This window comes from Aspergillus stella-maris, assembly GCF_047715825.1.
Source record: "Aspergillus stella-maris strain CBS 113639 unplaced genomic scaffold BDV14scaffold_13, whole genome shotgun sequence".
In the NCBI taxonomy this organism is placed as follows: Eukaryota; Fungi; Ascomycota; class Eurotiomycetes; order Eurotiales; family Aspergillaceae; genus Aspergillus; species Aspergillus stella-maris.
In genome coordinates, this window is record NW_027396807.1 from 266,105 (window position 1) to 280,095 (window position 13,991).

Below are 13,991 nucleotides of genomic sequence, written 5' to 3' on the forward strand. Positions count from 1 at the left end.
CATTGTGTTTAATCTATTATGATTCGGTAGCTCTTCATTGTTTGTTAATCTCTTGTTTGCTATGTGCAATGTACTCTTCTCTCCTCTTCACAATATAGACAAGGACAGGACAAATATATGTAACTACAGGTAACAAGACAAGGTAGGTAGGGATAAGGAAGTAGACAGGGTACCCAAACGCCTAACCAAGGGTGTTAAAGTAGCAGGGGAGGAAGGAAGCAAACAACAAGGGCGAAAGCAAGCAAGCGGACTTTTATATTATAATTCTTTCATCTTCATTTTCTCCTTCCATCATCCTTGACGTTCGGACATAGCATAGCGTAGCATGGCATGGCAGGGCATGGCGGAGCATGGGAATGAGCAGGAACGATGCATCTCATCATCCTGGTCGTTGTGCTGAATAGGTAATTCTTCCGTCGTCACTATCCATTGACGTTAATCGCGTTTCCGTCGCTGTCTAGTAGGCCGGATTCCTTGACAAGATCGTAGAACTTGCCGCGCTGCTTGATCAGCGCCGCGGGGGTGTCGAATTCCGCGACGCGGCCTTTATCAAGAACGACGATACGGTCGGAGTCAATGATGGTGTTGATGCGGTGCGCGATCGTGATGATCGTGCGGTCTTGGAAGATACTCGACCGCAGAGTGCGCTGCAATAAAGCGTCTGTTTCAACGTCGACGGCGGCCTGGATTCACTTAGCAAATAATCATCTAAAAGCGGTATGACTCGCTCACCGTTGCTTCATCAAGCACAAGAATATTACTAGGCGTTAGCAGCGCGCGGGCAAGCGAAATCAGCTGGCGCTGGCCTTGAGAAAGATTCGATCCTGTTGGTCGGTTAATAAGCGCGACGCAAGGGATAGCTGTGGTAGCTCCGTGATCTTACCTCCTTCCTGAACGTGCGCATCCAGCTGACCCTCCATTTGCGAGACGTGGGCCTTTAATCTAGCGTGCTCTGCTGCAGTCAGTATCACTATCAGTAAGCTTTAATGCTGTACGTACCGAGAACGCTCCACAGTTCAGTGTCGTCGTGTGCATGGCGGGGATCTAGATTGTCGCGCACTGTTCCTTCGAACATGGCGGGGTCCTGAGGGATAATGGCAAGTCGCCCGCGAAGGTCGAACAGTCCGATTGTAGAGACATCCAAGTTGTCAATGCTGATGCTGCCGTTGGTAGGTTCGATAATGCGGAAGAGGGCCAGAGTCAGTGAACTCTTGCCGGCGCCCGTGCGTCCAACAACACCAATCTTCTCGTGCGGCTTGATATCCAGACTGACGTCCTTGAGCACCAAGTCCAATCCCTCGCGGTAACGTGTGCTGTAGTTCTGGAATGACACTGCGCCTTGCGCTGGCCACCCGATGGCCGGTCGGTTCTTGAAGATGACTTCGGGCGCTTCGCTGGGGAGGGCGGCATATTCAAGCACACGCTCGACGGAGACAATGTTGGTCTCAACCTCAACAGTCTGTCGGACAATCCAGTTCAGAGACTGCGTGATTTGAAGGGCGTATGACATGGCTAGACCGACCATGCCTGCGGACAGGCCGCTGCCAGTCGCGACGGAAATAATCGAGAGCAGCGCAGAGGCAAGAATGATGACCGAACCGATGAACTCGAGACGGACAGCCAGCCATCTGTTGGCGCTGATCGATGGAAAGTAGGCACGGAGGTTGGCGTCCATGCGCCATTCATTCTCAAGACTGAATCGTTCTTCTTGTCGGTAGGCGCGAATGGTAGAAACACCTCCAAGGGATTCCTGGAAGTGGGCAAAGATAGGACTCCTCGTAACACTGTCGAGACGCTTCAGCTCGCGAGAAGTGCGGAGGTAGTACTTTTGGTAGCTAAAGTAGATATAACCCAATGGAATGACCAAAATTAAGAAAGGAGGCGTCGAGGTAGCAATAACACCGAGTGTAAACAATGCCTTTGCCGAGTTTCCAAAAAGCTAGAACAATCAGCAGGGATAAGCAGATATAGCGAGGATACGTACCATGTTAAATGTTCGCGCGAGAACCTCGTCAATACGGTAGATATCGCTAGAGAACCGGTTGAGAACACGTCCAGAAGGCGTCGTCTCAAAGAAGCGCATCGGCGAACGGAAAATAGAGAAAGCCATGCGCTCGTGAAGTTTTCTTGAAGCCTCAATCGAGCAAAAGATCCACAGAATCAAGTTCTGAACAATAACCAATAGAGACGATCCAAGACCAAGGGCCAGGTAGATGCCGATAAACTTTCCAACGCTCGAAGCAGACTGCGTCTCGCTCATCTCGGTCCAGTGCTTAAGCCAGTAGCTTCCTCCAACCTGGGCCACCTGCGCACCAACGAGGGTGAACAGGTAGAAACCAACGGCCACCAAGTTGCTGTTCTTGGCATACTCGCCGTATACGCTCCATTTGACCTTGCCTTGTTCTGACGTTTCCTGAGTCTGTTTGCTCTTCAGAACGTTCTCTTCGTCGCCGAGCTTACGGCGAGGGCCTTGCCAGCTGACAGTGCTCGCGCGGCGCAAAGTGACGGTACTTGTCCTGCGAGGAGGGGCGGAAGTCTTGATCGGAGCGAGAGAACCAATCTGCTGTTCGGCATCGTCGGTGTCGGAAAAGTCGGTATCAGGATCAACAATCATGGTGGCAGATTCAGAGCTGTCGGGGGAAGCGAGGCCACGGCTTTCGGCGCCAGAGCCTTCATCGTCGGAGTCGTTCATGGTGGTGCGGACGAGATTGGCAACTTCACCCTTCATGGCCATCAGCTGTTCGTATGTTCCCTTTTCGATCAGGGTCTTGTCGCGGAGCAGACCGATAAAGTCGGCCTCTTTGAGAACAGGAATGGCATTGGTGGCGAGAATTCTAGTCTTGCTGCTGAGGATACCGCTGCGTCCAAGGACATTGTTGATTAAGTGTCGGCCAACATGCTGATCGACTGCAGACAGAACGTCATCCAAGAGATAGATATCAGCACGGGCATACACAGCTCTGGCGAGAGTTAATCGGGCTTTTTGTCCACCAGAAAGAGAGATACCTCTCTCTCCGACCTCGGTCTGATCACCATCAGGCAGATTCTTAAAGTCATCGAGCAGAGCGCAAGCCTCGACGGTCAGGTCGTAGAACTGGGGGTCCCAACGGTGGCCAAAGACAATGTTCTCACGAACACTGGCATTCATAACCCAAGCGGCTTGGGCGACGTATGCAATGCGACCGCGGACGACGACTTCACCATCTTTCTTCCACAGATCACCGAGCAGTGCCTGAAGCAATGACGACTTTCCAGATCCGACACGTCCAACAATACAGTTGAGCTCTCCTTTACGGCAGCTCAGGTCAATGTTCTCAAGCGATGTATCACCCTTGTATCTGTCCCAGGTGAAAGTGGCATCACGTATGCGAACCGACTCGTCGCCAACGTGGGTGACTGCGTCTTCATACTTGACGGCATCGGTCTGGAGTTCTTCGGCTGTGAAGTAGTCTGTGAGACGCGTGACAGCGACGGAAGCTTCGATAATGGAGGTAATGACCATGGGAAGGATCGACAGAGGGAAAGTGAGCAGGTTGAAAAGCGTCAGAGCTGGGAACACAATCGACGTGGTCAAAGGGCGGTCCTCAATCAGAACGAACACGGTAAAGGTAGAGCAAGAGACCAGGAATGGAGTCGACTGCCAGGTGAAGTTGGCAACAGACTGGGTGGCTCCAATTTTACGGAGGGTGTTCAACTCGAGATCGTTACGAATATGGCTGAGCTTGTTCATAAACGCATTGTTCCAGGCGTAGAGCTTGATACTCTTGATGTTGTTCAGGATCTCAGTCATAAGTCTGGATCTGGCATCCTTGTTCTTCATCTGGACAAGCTGAAGCTTCTTCATCATGCGAGCAATGACACCGTTGATCGGTATCATAAGGATCATGACTGCGATACCAGCAAACATACTGACACCAACCAAATTGTAGAGCGAGACCATGCAGAGAACAATTTGGAATGGCGCAGACCAGAGCTGTGTACCAAACTGGGTCAGGTCAGACAGACGCTGCTGATCAACAGCCATGTGGTTGACAATGTCACCGGTAGTCTTGGAAGCGCGGCCCTCGCTCGAAAGCTTCAATGACTTGGCGTAAATCATGGCAGTAAGACCAGACTTGACGCGCATGCCAGTGTCGAATGCACGCTGGAAGTACTGGTGGAGAAACGAGGTCTGGGTCACGGATACAATAAACATAGCAAGAGAAATAGCAACACCTCTGATGACCGGCTGCGGCTCATCGGTTCTGTACGAATTGATGAAATCAATCAAGATTCGCAAGAGCTGGGGCTGAACAAATGCGAGAATATCACTTCCGCACTTGACAATCGCTCCGACAACGTACGGTCCGCTGTAGGACTTGAACATGGCCATCCAAAGGGAGGGTTTCTCCTTCTCCAACTCGTGTTCCCAGTTCTCCTCCAACGTAGCGCCAGTCTTACGGGTGGTATCGGATCGGCGAAGATTCCATAAGTCATCCTGAGTCAAAAAGTTCTTGTATCCAAATTTCATCATCGGAGTCATCCAGCTGAAGGTGAGGACAGAGAAGATATCCGCATACTCATACGGGCATTCGTCCTCGTCACCCAGCGCATCGTAAGCACTCTGCTTCTTGGGAACCAAATACTCTAGTCCAAATTCAAGAATTGCCAGCCCCAGGCTGATACTGAGGCAGACAAAGTACGGCAGATGAGTCTTGTAGCTTTCCTGCGCAACGTGTGATCGTAGCTTGACGGCGTATGCGATAACGAAGAAGAGCCAGTAGAACAGGACAACCCCATTGGGGTGCCTGCTGCGCCAGTGCTCATAGTATTGAACGGCGAATATAACCCCGAGGGAGACGAGGACGAGGACGGAACTCCAGAATCGGAAGTCGGCGAACCATTTGACGTATGTCTCGATTTGGAGGGCTGTTTGAAGGGCGGTGGTAATCAATAGACCGACGAGGACGACCTACAAAACAAAAAACAATCAGCCTGATAAGGCAATCAGATTGGAGATAACTTACCAGCTTAGCGTAGAAATGCCAATTCTTCGACACCGGCTGCGGAATGCGCTTCTTGAACAAGAACCAAAGCGCAGCGCTGCCCAGCGCAATACCAAAGGCAGCAACTAAAGAGAGGCCAAAGTCCAAAAAGCAAGGTGTCAAGTCATATCGGAACCGGCTCATAGGGCCCCAACCTTCGACATCGCCGCAGAAGGGCTGTGACTTTGCGAGGAATGGAGTGGTCGGCAACGGCGACTGCGACTGCGACTGCAGGGATCCTGGGGCGATCTCCCCGAGGACCGACTGCGAACTGTCGTCCAGCATTTTCCCCGGAATGTGTAACCCACCTCGAATTCCTCCTCCGAACACGCAGAAGAGATGAGGTGAGAGAACTGCCGAGCAAGGAAAATAATTGGGAATACTCGGGAGAGAGAGAGTTGCGAGATGGAGAAGAGGAAGCGCAAAGCCAGCTGCAGGTTGCTTACTAAATGATGGGCAGCCGACGGCGAAGCTTTGTCTGCCGCTTACGGTTTGGCTTCGGACTTGTCGGTCTTTAGACCTCTGCGCTCGGGCGCTTTTGCCGGGTTGAGTCAGTGCGATAATCACCACATAGTCAACAAATATGGCTGCATCGCTAGGCCTGAAGAGATTTTTCTAGGACGCCCGTATCTTGAGAGTTGAAATCAGACACAGGCCATTGGAGAAGGGCACGAGCCGTCTGCAAGTGCATATTAAGTCGGAGTACTTCTCACCGCTGCGGAGGAATGCATAAGGATGCTTGGCACTGATCTAACCTCCAAACGAATACGATCCTCAATAGCTTATCGCTCAATAATACACCGGTGACTCAGGTCTCCAAACTATCTAACCCAAGTTGGGTTTTCGCTGATGTTGCCTGCTCTGCTTCTGCCTATCTTACTACTCCTTTAAAACATTTTGAGCTGTAAAATGAAGAAAATTCGAGGATTGATAGAGTTCTGACTGAGGTATGATGTAATTATTGCCCACTCACAATCCGTGCACGGTCCAGGCGGTTCCTCTACCTTACGGAGTATATACAGCCAACTCACCGCCGAGAGCACAACAAGTAGATCCCAGGTGACTTGATTCTCATACATATCTGACTAACCATTCAAGTCTTACTAATCAGCATCGCAATTGCGGGGAATGATATTGAATCCCAATCTAAGATGCATTGAAGCCCCAACCACTAGCCAGTCCAATTATATATCTTTGAACCACCAGGCATAGACCCTGCAGCACTTCATCGACGTCCTGCATAATGTGAGCCGGGCTGATCAACATATTCGATCTGAATTATGTCGGGATCTTCAGCTTACTATCACGCCAAAAACAAGGAACCCGGTGCAATCACAGTCGTACAACATGAGCACCACCTTCAACTAAAAACCTCGATGAGGAAGGGCTGTTGTCAGCCGGGCTATGTCTTATGGTCTAGTAGTCACAACCCAAGCAGGCATGGTCCCTGCTGCAAATCATCCTCATCTCCATGACTCGTGACCTGAAGATTTTGCACGCAGCTGAAGATGGCGCTACTCATTGATCTGGCCGTAGTTATCGGGCGCGGCGCCCTGGTGTGGTGACCCAGGGCAGTTTGCAACTTGACTAGATAGTCTGGGACAGAGCCTGGGAGTTATCCCAGGCAAGTGGCGAGCCACTTTTACAGAGTACCGAGTATGAGCGACTTCCTTGTTCGCATAACCTTTTCCTGGTTTCGGTATCCATAGACGTCCAATGTAGACGGGGTCCTCTTTACTTTCGCCCCTCAGCTAGGTCAACCCAGTATATGGAGTGCTCATTGCCTATATCTGCTTATTGGTGACTGGTCCCTAGAATTTGGACTCCATGAAAAATCTCAAGTTTCTCATGCTTGGTGCTCGTAATCGAGGACTCTAAGTAGCAGACTTTTGGGATGATTGTCAACCAAACGATATGGCGAGACTGGCCTTTACATCTGGTGGATCGGAACTTCAGCTTTAAAGAACGAACCGAGAAAATACCGCAGGAAAATAATTATTCCAGGACGTCATTTGCCTACATTTTCGTCAGCGAATGCGTCTTATAACGCTGGGCAAGCATCTGATGGCTGCGAGTCTCGTAGAGTCGAAGCGAGTTGGAAGAGGAAATAAGTTTCCGAAATGAGTATAGATTATGAGACTATTCTTGATCTTTGCTGTCATCAGACTGGTTGATCTGCTCTGATTGTATGATTTGACAGTCCACCAGGGAAGAGCAGGTCATTGAGGTCAACCAACCTTCAGTGAGTGTCTTTCCCCAGTGTCAACAACTGGGGCCTGGATAATATGGACAGTACCAAGCTGAAATGTAAGTAGGCATAGATGCAATAGTCCTTCACCCGACTCTTGCAGTCTATATGATACGTAGGGTTCCATGACTATAAACTAGCCCAAAAAGGAAATGCTTGCGCTGGCCCCCGGCGGGATCCCCACTATAAGCATTGCGGCCTCGAATTCATCCGTTGGTACCTGATATCTTCACGAAGGAATGAACACAGCCCCTGAAATCGAAGTGTCTGTGGTTATAAACTTGGTGGTTTTTTGTGACATCGGAAAGCCACCAGGTTCACAATGTTTGAGAGATACGCGAGTAGGTCGTCGCCCTCCCAGGCATATAGTACTACGACTGACCCAAACAGGCCCCAACGAGCAGCGCACAATCAGTCGCGAGGACCTCGGGTTCTATAATGCTGTGGTTATTGCTGCTGTTTACGAAGTTCCGGATGATGTCGATGTGGACTTGACCTCGCCTGACCCCTTTGTTGAACCTCTACGACAGTGCGTACTGGATCAGCCGTACCTTAGTGTTGTGGTCAAAAACAAGCATACCGACAAGGCAAGCTACGTGAAGGTAGAGAGTTTGAACTTGAGCCAGCACATCTCAATCCTTCACGACCAGAAGACCAGTGATGACACCGAGAATAAGATCATCGAGCGAGCCCTCCTACCCATCCTCGACCGGCCCTGGCCAGCTGATGTCCCACCCTGGCGTATCGTCGTTCTTCCTCTAGCACCGGCATCAGCAAATAATAATGACCCTAAAGCCAAACGCTACCTCATCGCCTTCTCCTTCTCGCACGCCCTAGGCGACGGTATAAGCGGGCTGATCTTCCACCGCGCGTTCCTAAACGCCTGGAACAACACGATAGCAAGCACAAATCCAGCCACCAAATCCAACAATGAAACCCTTATAGTCACCTCCTCACCACGCACCCTCCCACCACCATTCGACACCCCCTCCCGCCTCCCAATATCCTGGTCCTTCCTCCTGACCCCCCTCCTCGCAGCCCTCCTCCCAACCTGGGTGAATGATATGTTCGGACTACGTGCCTCCTCAAGTCCGCGCGATAAGAGCACTTGGACAGGTGCAAGGATGTTTTTTGACCGGGATATCAAGGAGAGTAGTCGGTTACGACTCCTTGAGATTGACGCTCCGCTTCTGCAGCACGCGTTAAGGGTTTGCAGGACGCGGGACGTGAAATTCACGGGTGTGTTGCATCAAATCATTGTTGCTGCGTTGGGGAGGGCATTAGCAGAAGCAAGACAGCTGGGCTCAGAGTCAGAGATTACGAATCTCGTTTCAGGCACAGCAATAAATATGCGTTCTTCAATCGGCGTCGGGAACGACGAATGGGGGCTTTTCGTCTCGGGGGGTTATGCTGTGCATCCTGTTCCTCTTTCCCATCCAACATCGCCAACAGAGACGGAAAAGCCAAACCTCTCTCTCACTGAAGATTCTTGGACTTCCGCGCGCAATATCACAACGTCCCTTGCTTCAGTATCCGTGAGACTAAAAGACCAAGCCATTGGTCTTTTACGGTACGCACCGAGCATCCGCTCCTGGACAGCGAGCCATGTCGGTGGGCTGCGAGACTGCAGTTATCGAGTGAGCAACTTGCTTGTTTTTGATGGCAAACCTGAGCGCGAGTCCGAAGACATGAGCAAGAGCAACAACAAGGTTTGCATTAGCAAGACTATCTTCGCTACGCCAGCCGATGTCACTGGTTCGCCGCTGGCATTGGATATTGTTAGTACGCAGGGTGGGAGTTTGGTGGCTGCTGTTGGGTGGCAGGGGGGTGCGTTGGGGTTGGTTGAGCGTTCAGCTTTGGGTGTATGCAGTGAGGTTGATGAGGTGGAAGGGAGGTTTATTGATGGGGTTCTTGAGTTTACGAGGGAGGGGTTTGAAGCCCTGCAATAACTGGTGCATTGGGCTGAGACGATACCTAGGTGGTGATTGCTTTAGGCTTCATCTCATGTCGCTTGCATGATGGCCGCTATTTTGATATTAGAGGCTTCTTACTGTTTAATAATTGTCAATTTTAGCCCTGGGCAAACTTTCGGTAGATTGTCCACTGACCACGCAGCTTCATCAAAACTCCTGTCAGTGAGATCACGTCAGATTGCAAGGTGTCCGCTGGAAAAGGGTGGTATATATCATCTAAAGGTACGTCTTGTCGGCAATTATGCTTCTTTTATTATCATATCATTTGAAAATTGTACATCATGAGCAAGTCCATACTTCCCACAAGTATATCAGGGAGCAGTCACATGACCGCGCTTAAGTAACATCTTCGCTCCAATCACAGCCTTCTGCATCTATCAACATCCTTCCTTCCTTCAATGCTTCAACCCATCTATCCAACTGAGCAAACCACAGAATAATCCGCTACCAAAATAATCTGCAACTCTGAAACAGCGAGTCAAATTTATCAAAATTGCGCTCTTTATCCCGCGCCAGGGGCTGCGGTTGTCCCACTCGCTATCCTTATCAAGGCTGCGTTTCAGTGGACCGACCGTATCAAATAGGAGGCTCTTCTATAGAGCACAGTATCCTGGACGGCACCAGTGCCACTATCAGCACAAAATTCAAACCCAAGTCCAGAGAAGGCCCATCCAAACCTGGTCGGGTACACTGAGATCTTGGGTACAGAGACTCCTAGGAAACCGGCAGCCCCAACTTCAACATACCTCTTTCGCTAGATCGAGTACTGAACCTGGTTCACTATCTGCATCGCAGCACAAGGGAATGAGACTCGCCACGCTCCAGATTGCCTCGGTGCTTGGCGATGTACAGGGGAATATCAAGAAGGCTGATGAGCTGTTGAGCAATTCGCGGGTAAGGAATGAGGATGAGCTTGGTGAGGGCGTGCCTGTTGAAGATGCGAACTTGGATATTTTGGTTTTGCCGGAGTTGATATTTACTGGTACCTACCCCTTTCACTTTAATCTTTAAGGTAGTTAAATGGTGCTGATGAATAAACAGGCTACAACTTTCCCTCGCTGGATGCCATAAGGCCCTACCTTGAGCCAGCTGGAAAGGGACCTTCCGCGGCTTGGGCACGGAAGACAGCTCAGAGACTAGGCTGCAAGGTCTGCGTGGGTTACCCTGAGATCGAGACCGACGAACAAGGCAACGAGAAGTACTTCAATGCCCTTCTGGTCGTTGACGAAGAGGGCTCCGTCCTACTGAATTACCGCAAGACATTTCTCTATTATACGGACGAAACATGGGCGAGCGAAGGAAGCGCCGAGCTAGGATTCCACCAGCTCAATTTCCCAAAGGAGAGTCCCTCCAGACCACAGGGAGAAGCCGCTATCCTCCCTCCACCACCAGACTCAGCTCCAAACGCTCAAGAGAAAACAGGGAAGGAAATAGCAACATCCTTCGGCATATGCATGGATATAAATCCCTACAAGTTCGAAGCGCCGTACTCAGCGTACGAATTCGCGCACCGCGTACTCGATTCAAAATCTCAGCTCGTCATCCTCTCAATGGCCTGGCTTACGCTTTTAAGCCGCGAAGAAGTCGACGCGTTATCGGGTGGTCCGGCCCTCGAAACATTCAATTACTGGATCCAGCGATTCATGCCGCTGCTCCGAAAACAGATGCAGCATGACTCGAACGCAGATGGTGATTCTGGTGCCGATGGCGAAAAGAGCATCATTATTGTCTTTGCAAATAGAGCTGGTGAAGAGGACGGTGGTGCCCCGCCGACATCGCTTGCCCGGTACGCGGGGACAAGCACGATTATAGCTATTTCGCAGCGGCCTAAGGCTGAAGCTGAAGCTGGGACTGGATCTGGATCTGGAGCTGAGAGTTCTTCTGATGACGAACAGTCGCCGCCGCTCGACGTCAAGATCCTCTGTTGGGATATACTTGGTGCGAGAGAGGAAGGGCTTTGCTTCGCGGATACAGGATCCGATCCGAAGATGGTGTTTCAGTTGGCGAGGAGGGCCGTTTAGATGTATGAAGTTTGGATGTTCATACACAATACTCTACACGAAAAAAAATCGATCGGCACAGGACCTAAAGATTTAAGTAGATAAAGCCAAGCCAAGTCTTTGAAAACCAACCACTCAAAGTAGAAAGAACAAGAACAATCCAATCTGACAGTCGCAACTCCCTCCAAAACCACAGCGCATACCTACCATAATCAGTGGAGGCAAGCACAACAAACTATCCTAGCAATCGTTGTCCCTTCCCAAATATCACGTCCCCCAAATAAGGAAGGCACGGCCCTGACGAGACAGTCGTCTTTCCTCCCAAGACAGACCTGACCTCCATCGTCCCTTCCTCGATAGTATGTTTGCCCACCTAAATAAGCAGGTGTGACGCAGACCCGACCTAGCCGGAGGAAGGAACGATGAAGGTTAAATTTGTCTTTATAACAGACCTGCCCCCGTTTATATCGCCAGTGTATCTACCTTTCCAAGCGGCAAAGATATCCTAACTAGGTATGGTAGCGGAAGCAGGTGCCACAGGGATCCGTTTATTCCTCTCGGTTATGTCTTTGATGAGTTCGATAAGTGTTATATCGATGGCACGTCTTGGACGGAAAAGCCGTAGAGATGAGGACAGGGAAGCATGACACGATATTGTTTCCTGGTAATTTACTTTGCCACTGCCAGATGATCTGGGCTCGGGCTTTGGCAGGTAGGTAGGTACTTATCCAAGCCCAGAAGATGAGTGGGTTGCCCTGAGACAAGTCGATGCAACTCGACGACGGTCGAGGGTAGAATGAGGGTAGGAGTGTCCTGGGAACGATGCTGTTTCGTGGTTTAGATGCACGTCCTTGCTTCTGCCCGGGATCATCAATAAGAACTGTAGAGGGGAGGTGTGATGGAGGCCCGTCCAGTTGTTCCTTCCTTTTGCGAGGGGTTTGGTACGTCTCGGTCGTGCCTTCCTCAACTGTCAATAATAGATGTATAAAATAGGAAGAAGCGGGTTTCGGGGAAGGGACTTGGGAGGAAGGTGCGATGGAGGTCCACGTAGGTTGCTGTCCCTTTGGGGTGATTCTCGATCGTGGGCTGGTTTCCTGACAATAGCCCCGGTTTTCCGTGGGAAGAGTGGGAACTGGAGAAGAGGGGTTTCGTGGACTTACCTGGTGACGGGGGAAGTGCGAGGGTGGGCCGGTTCGGACCGTATACCGAGTAGGTAAGTACTTATGGACTGAGGGATTTGATGCCAGTACTTGTTCTTCTAGTCACCAAATAGATGGGCTGATAATGGGAAATAAAGAGATATGTTGTGGAGTTTCCATCGCGATTACTATGAGGATAATTGAAAGGATGGGGACAGGAGTACATGGCTTCGGACTTACTACGGAACCCATGCAACGAAGTGCACGGGTATCCAGCTATTGCGCAGCTACTTTAGGTTTGCAGAGGTACTACAGTGGTAGTACTTTACCCGTGACTTGACGGCTACACGGTCATAAGCCACAGACCTCACCAGTCCAGGGAGCATCAACAGTTGCTACTGACGATTGCAATGAGCCATGGAGGAAATACCCTAATCAGGCAGACAGATACTCCCCATCTCCTTTTTCAGCTCTATCTTTGCTTTATCAGAAGCAGCGCTGTGCATAGACATACGTACCCGCTTCTATTTATACGGCGGCGGAATGCCCAGCCTCGGACACATTCCTTGGTACGTATGTTCGTACTTGTCTTTGGCGTATGCTTTGTTGACATTTCCATGGACGATGGATGGATCGGACCGGAGAGAGAGCATTTTTGTTCATGCTAGCTTTGCTTACGACCGAACAAAGCGCGCCTTGGCTTGGCCTTCCTGATGCTGTGGGAGCTTGGACTTCGGGCTCTGGGATATGACGCGGTGGAGGACGGTGGAGGACGGCGAGGCTGCTTTGTTGTAACCATTTACTCTCTTTCCCCTCCTTCAAACCACAAAGTCAAGGGAATACTGGTGAGGTTAGATCGAGACGGCATGGCTAAAATTTGGAACGGTTTGTGTCGAGACGCAAGGATACCTCTTGTCCTAGAGTCCTAGAGACTTTCATCAAGGTTTAGTTGACGCGACAGCTATCTACCCACCCCCTTGTCCACACCGATCATGTGAGACATGACTCGCATGCATCCGTGTGACAAGGCTTAGACTAGGCTGGGGTCTTGGATGTAGATTCCAGTCTAGTGCCGTGGACGCGAGGCGCCGCATATCATATCATATCAAATCCAGATCCCGACGGGGTTAATCATACTCACCTCTTGATATACCCGCATACCAACCAGTCATATCCGGTTAGAGCTCGTGGAAAGCCTCAGTCTCGACTTGATTAGGTAGGATCCCGCCCGTCCTCATGACCGACCCTGGGCCCGCGATCGACACGGCGGGTTATCAGACGGTACTGTTTAGGTCTGTGTCGAGATTAGAATTCGATGCAACTCTTCAAGACCCCACAGGATTTTGGCGCTTTTAATGACGCCATCCCGGATGAAGGGATAGTAAAGGTTGGGTCGTGTGGGTTTGGGTATAACATGTGACACTGAAGGTCGGGGAGAAGTCGCAGTCAAAGTCGCAGTCGCAGTCGGACTTTAGAAAACCGACCAAAGTATATATGGAGAATAAAGTCCATGGGCGGGTAAGTTGTTGGAAACAAGGAGGAGGTCATCGGGTAGATGGTTCTAGCTCCAGATGTTTCGAGACAAAGTGGGCACAAAGCGGGCAAGT

The 13,991-nt window shown here is 50.6% G+C and overlaps 3 protein-coding genes across 3 annotated transcripts; 2 read left to right on the plus strand and 1 right to left on the minus strand.

Annotated features, from left to right (window-relative positions):
* Positions 1–20: 20 nt before the first annotated feature.
* Positions 21–5,417, minus strand: BDV14DRAFT_169417 (ATP-binding cassette glutathione S-conjugate transporter YCF1). Its single transcript, XM_073768034.1, has 6 exons — positions 5,007–5,417; positions 1,985–4,951; positions 1,000–1,939; positions 884–952; positions 733–824; positions 21–683 (listed from the first exon to the last, which is right to left on the minus strand). The coding sequence occupies exons 1-6, from the start codon at positions 5,307–5,309 to the stop codon at positions 423–425; spliced, it is 4,632 nt and encodes a 1,543-aa protein (XP_073630484.1). The 5' UTR covers positions 5,310–5,417; the 3' UTR covers positions 21–422.
* Positions 5,418–7,594: 2,177 nt separating this feature from the next.
* BDV14DRAFT_188300 (uncharacterized protein) lies at positions 7,595–9,221 on the plus strand (the record flags this gene model as incomplete). Its single annotated transcript, XM_073771046.1, has 2 exons — positions 7,595–7,613; positions 7,663–9,221. The coding sequence occupies 2 exons, from the start codon at positions 7,595–7,597 to the stop codon at positions 9,219–9,221; spliced, it is 1,578 nt and encodes a 525-aa protein (XP_073630485.1).
* A 420-nt stretch (positions 9,222–9,641) lies between these two features.
* On the plus strand, positions 9,642–11,635 carry BDV14DRAFT_26284 (putative protein N-terminal asparagine amidohydrolase). The gene is made up of 2 exons (XM_073776401.1): positions 9,642–10,227; positions 10,287–11,635. The coding sequence occupies exons 1-2, from the start codon at positions 10,050–10,052 to the stop codon at positions 11,264–11,266; spliced, it is 1,158 nt and encodes a 385-aa protein (XP_073630486.1). The 5' UTR covers positions 9,642–10,049; the 3' UTR covers positions 11,267–11,635.
* The last annotated feature ends 2,356 nt before the right edge of the window (positions 11,636–13,991 follow it).

Excerpts from the sequence above, each read along its gene's own strand:
- BDV14DRAFT_26284 (XM_073776401.1), top strand. The coding sequence starts at position 10,050 with ATGAGACTCGCCACGCTCCAGATTGCCTCGGTGCTTGGCGATGTACAG. Across the intron at positions 10,228-10,286 it reads GCCGGAGTTGATATTTACTG|GCTACAACTTTCCCTCGCTG; the intron begins GTACCTACCCCT and ends ATGAATAAACAG.
- BDV14DRAFT_169417 (XM_073768034.1), bottom strand. The coding sequence starts at position 5,309 with ATGCTGGACGACAGTTCGCAGTCGGTCCTCGGGGAGATCGCCCCAGGA. Across the intron at positions 4,952-5,006 it reads GGCATTTCTACGCTAAGCTG|GTCGTCCTCGTCGGTCTATT; the intron begins GTAAGTTATCTC and ends TTTGTTTTGTAG. Across the intron at positions 953-999 it reads TGAACTGTGGAGCGTTCTCG|AGCACGCTAGATTAAAGGCC; the intron begins GTACGTACAGCA and ends TGACTGCAGCAG.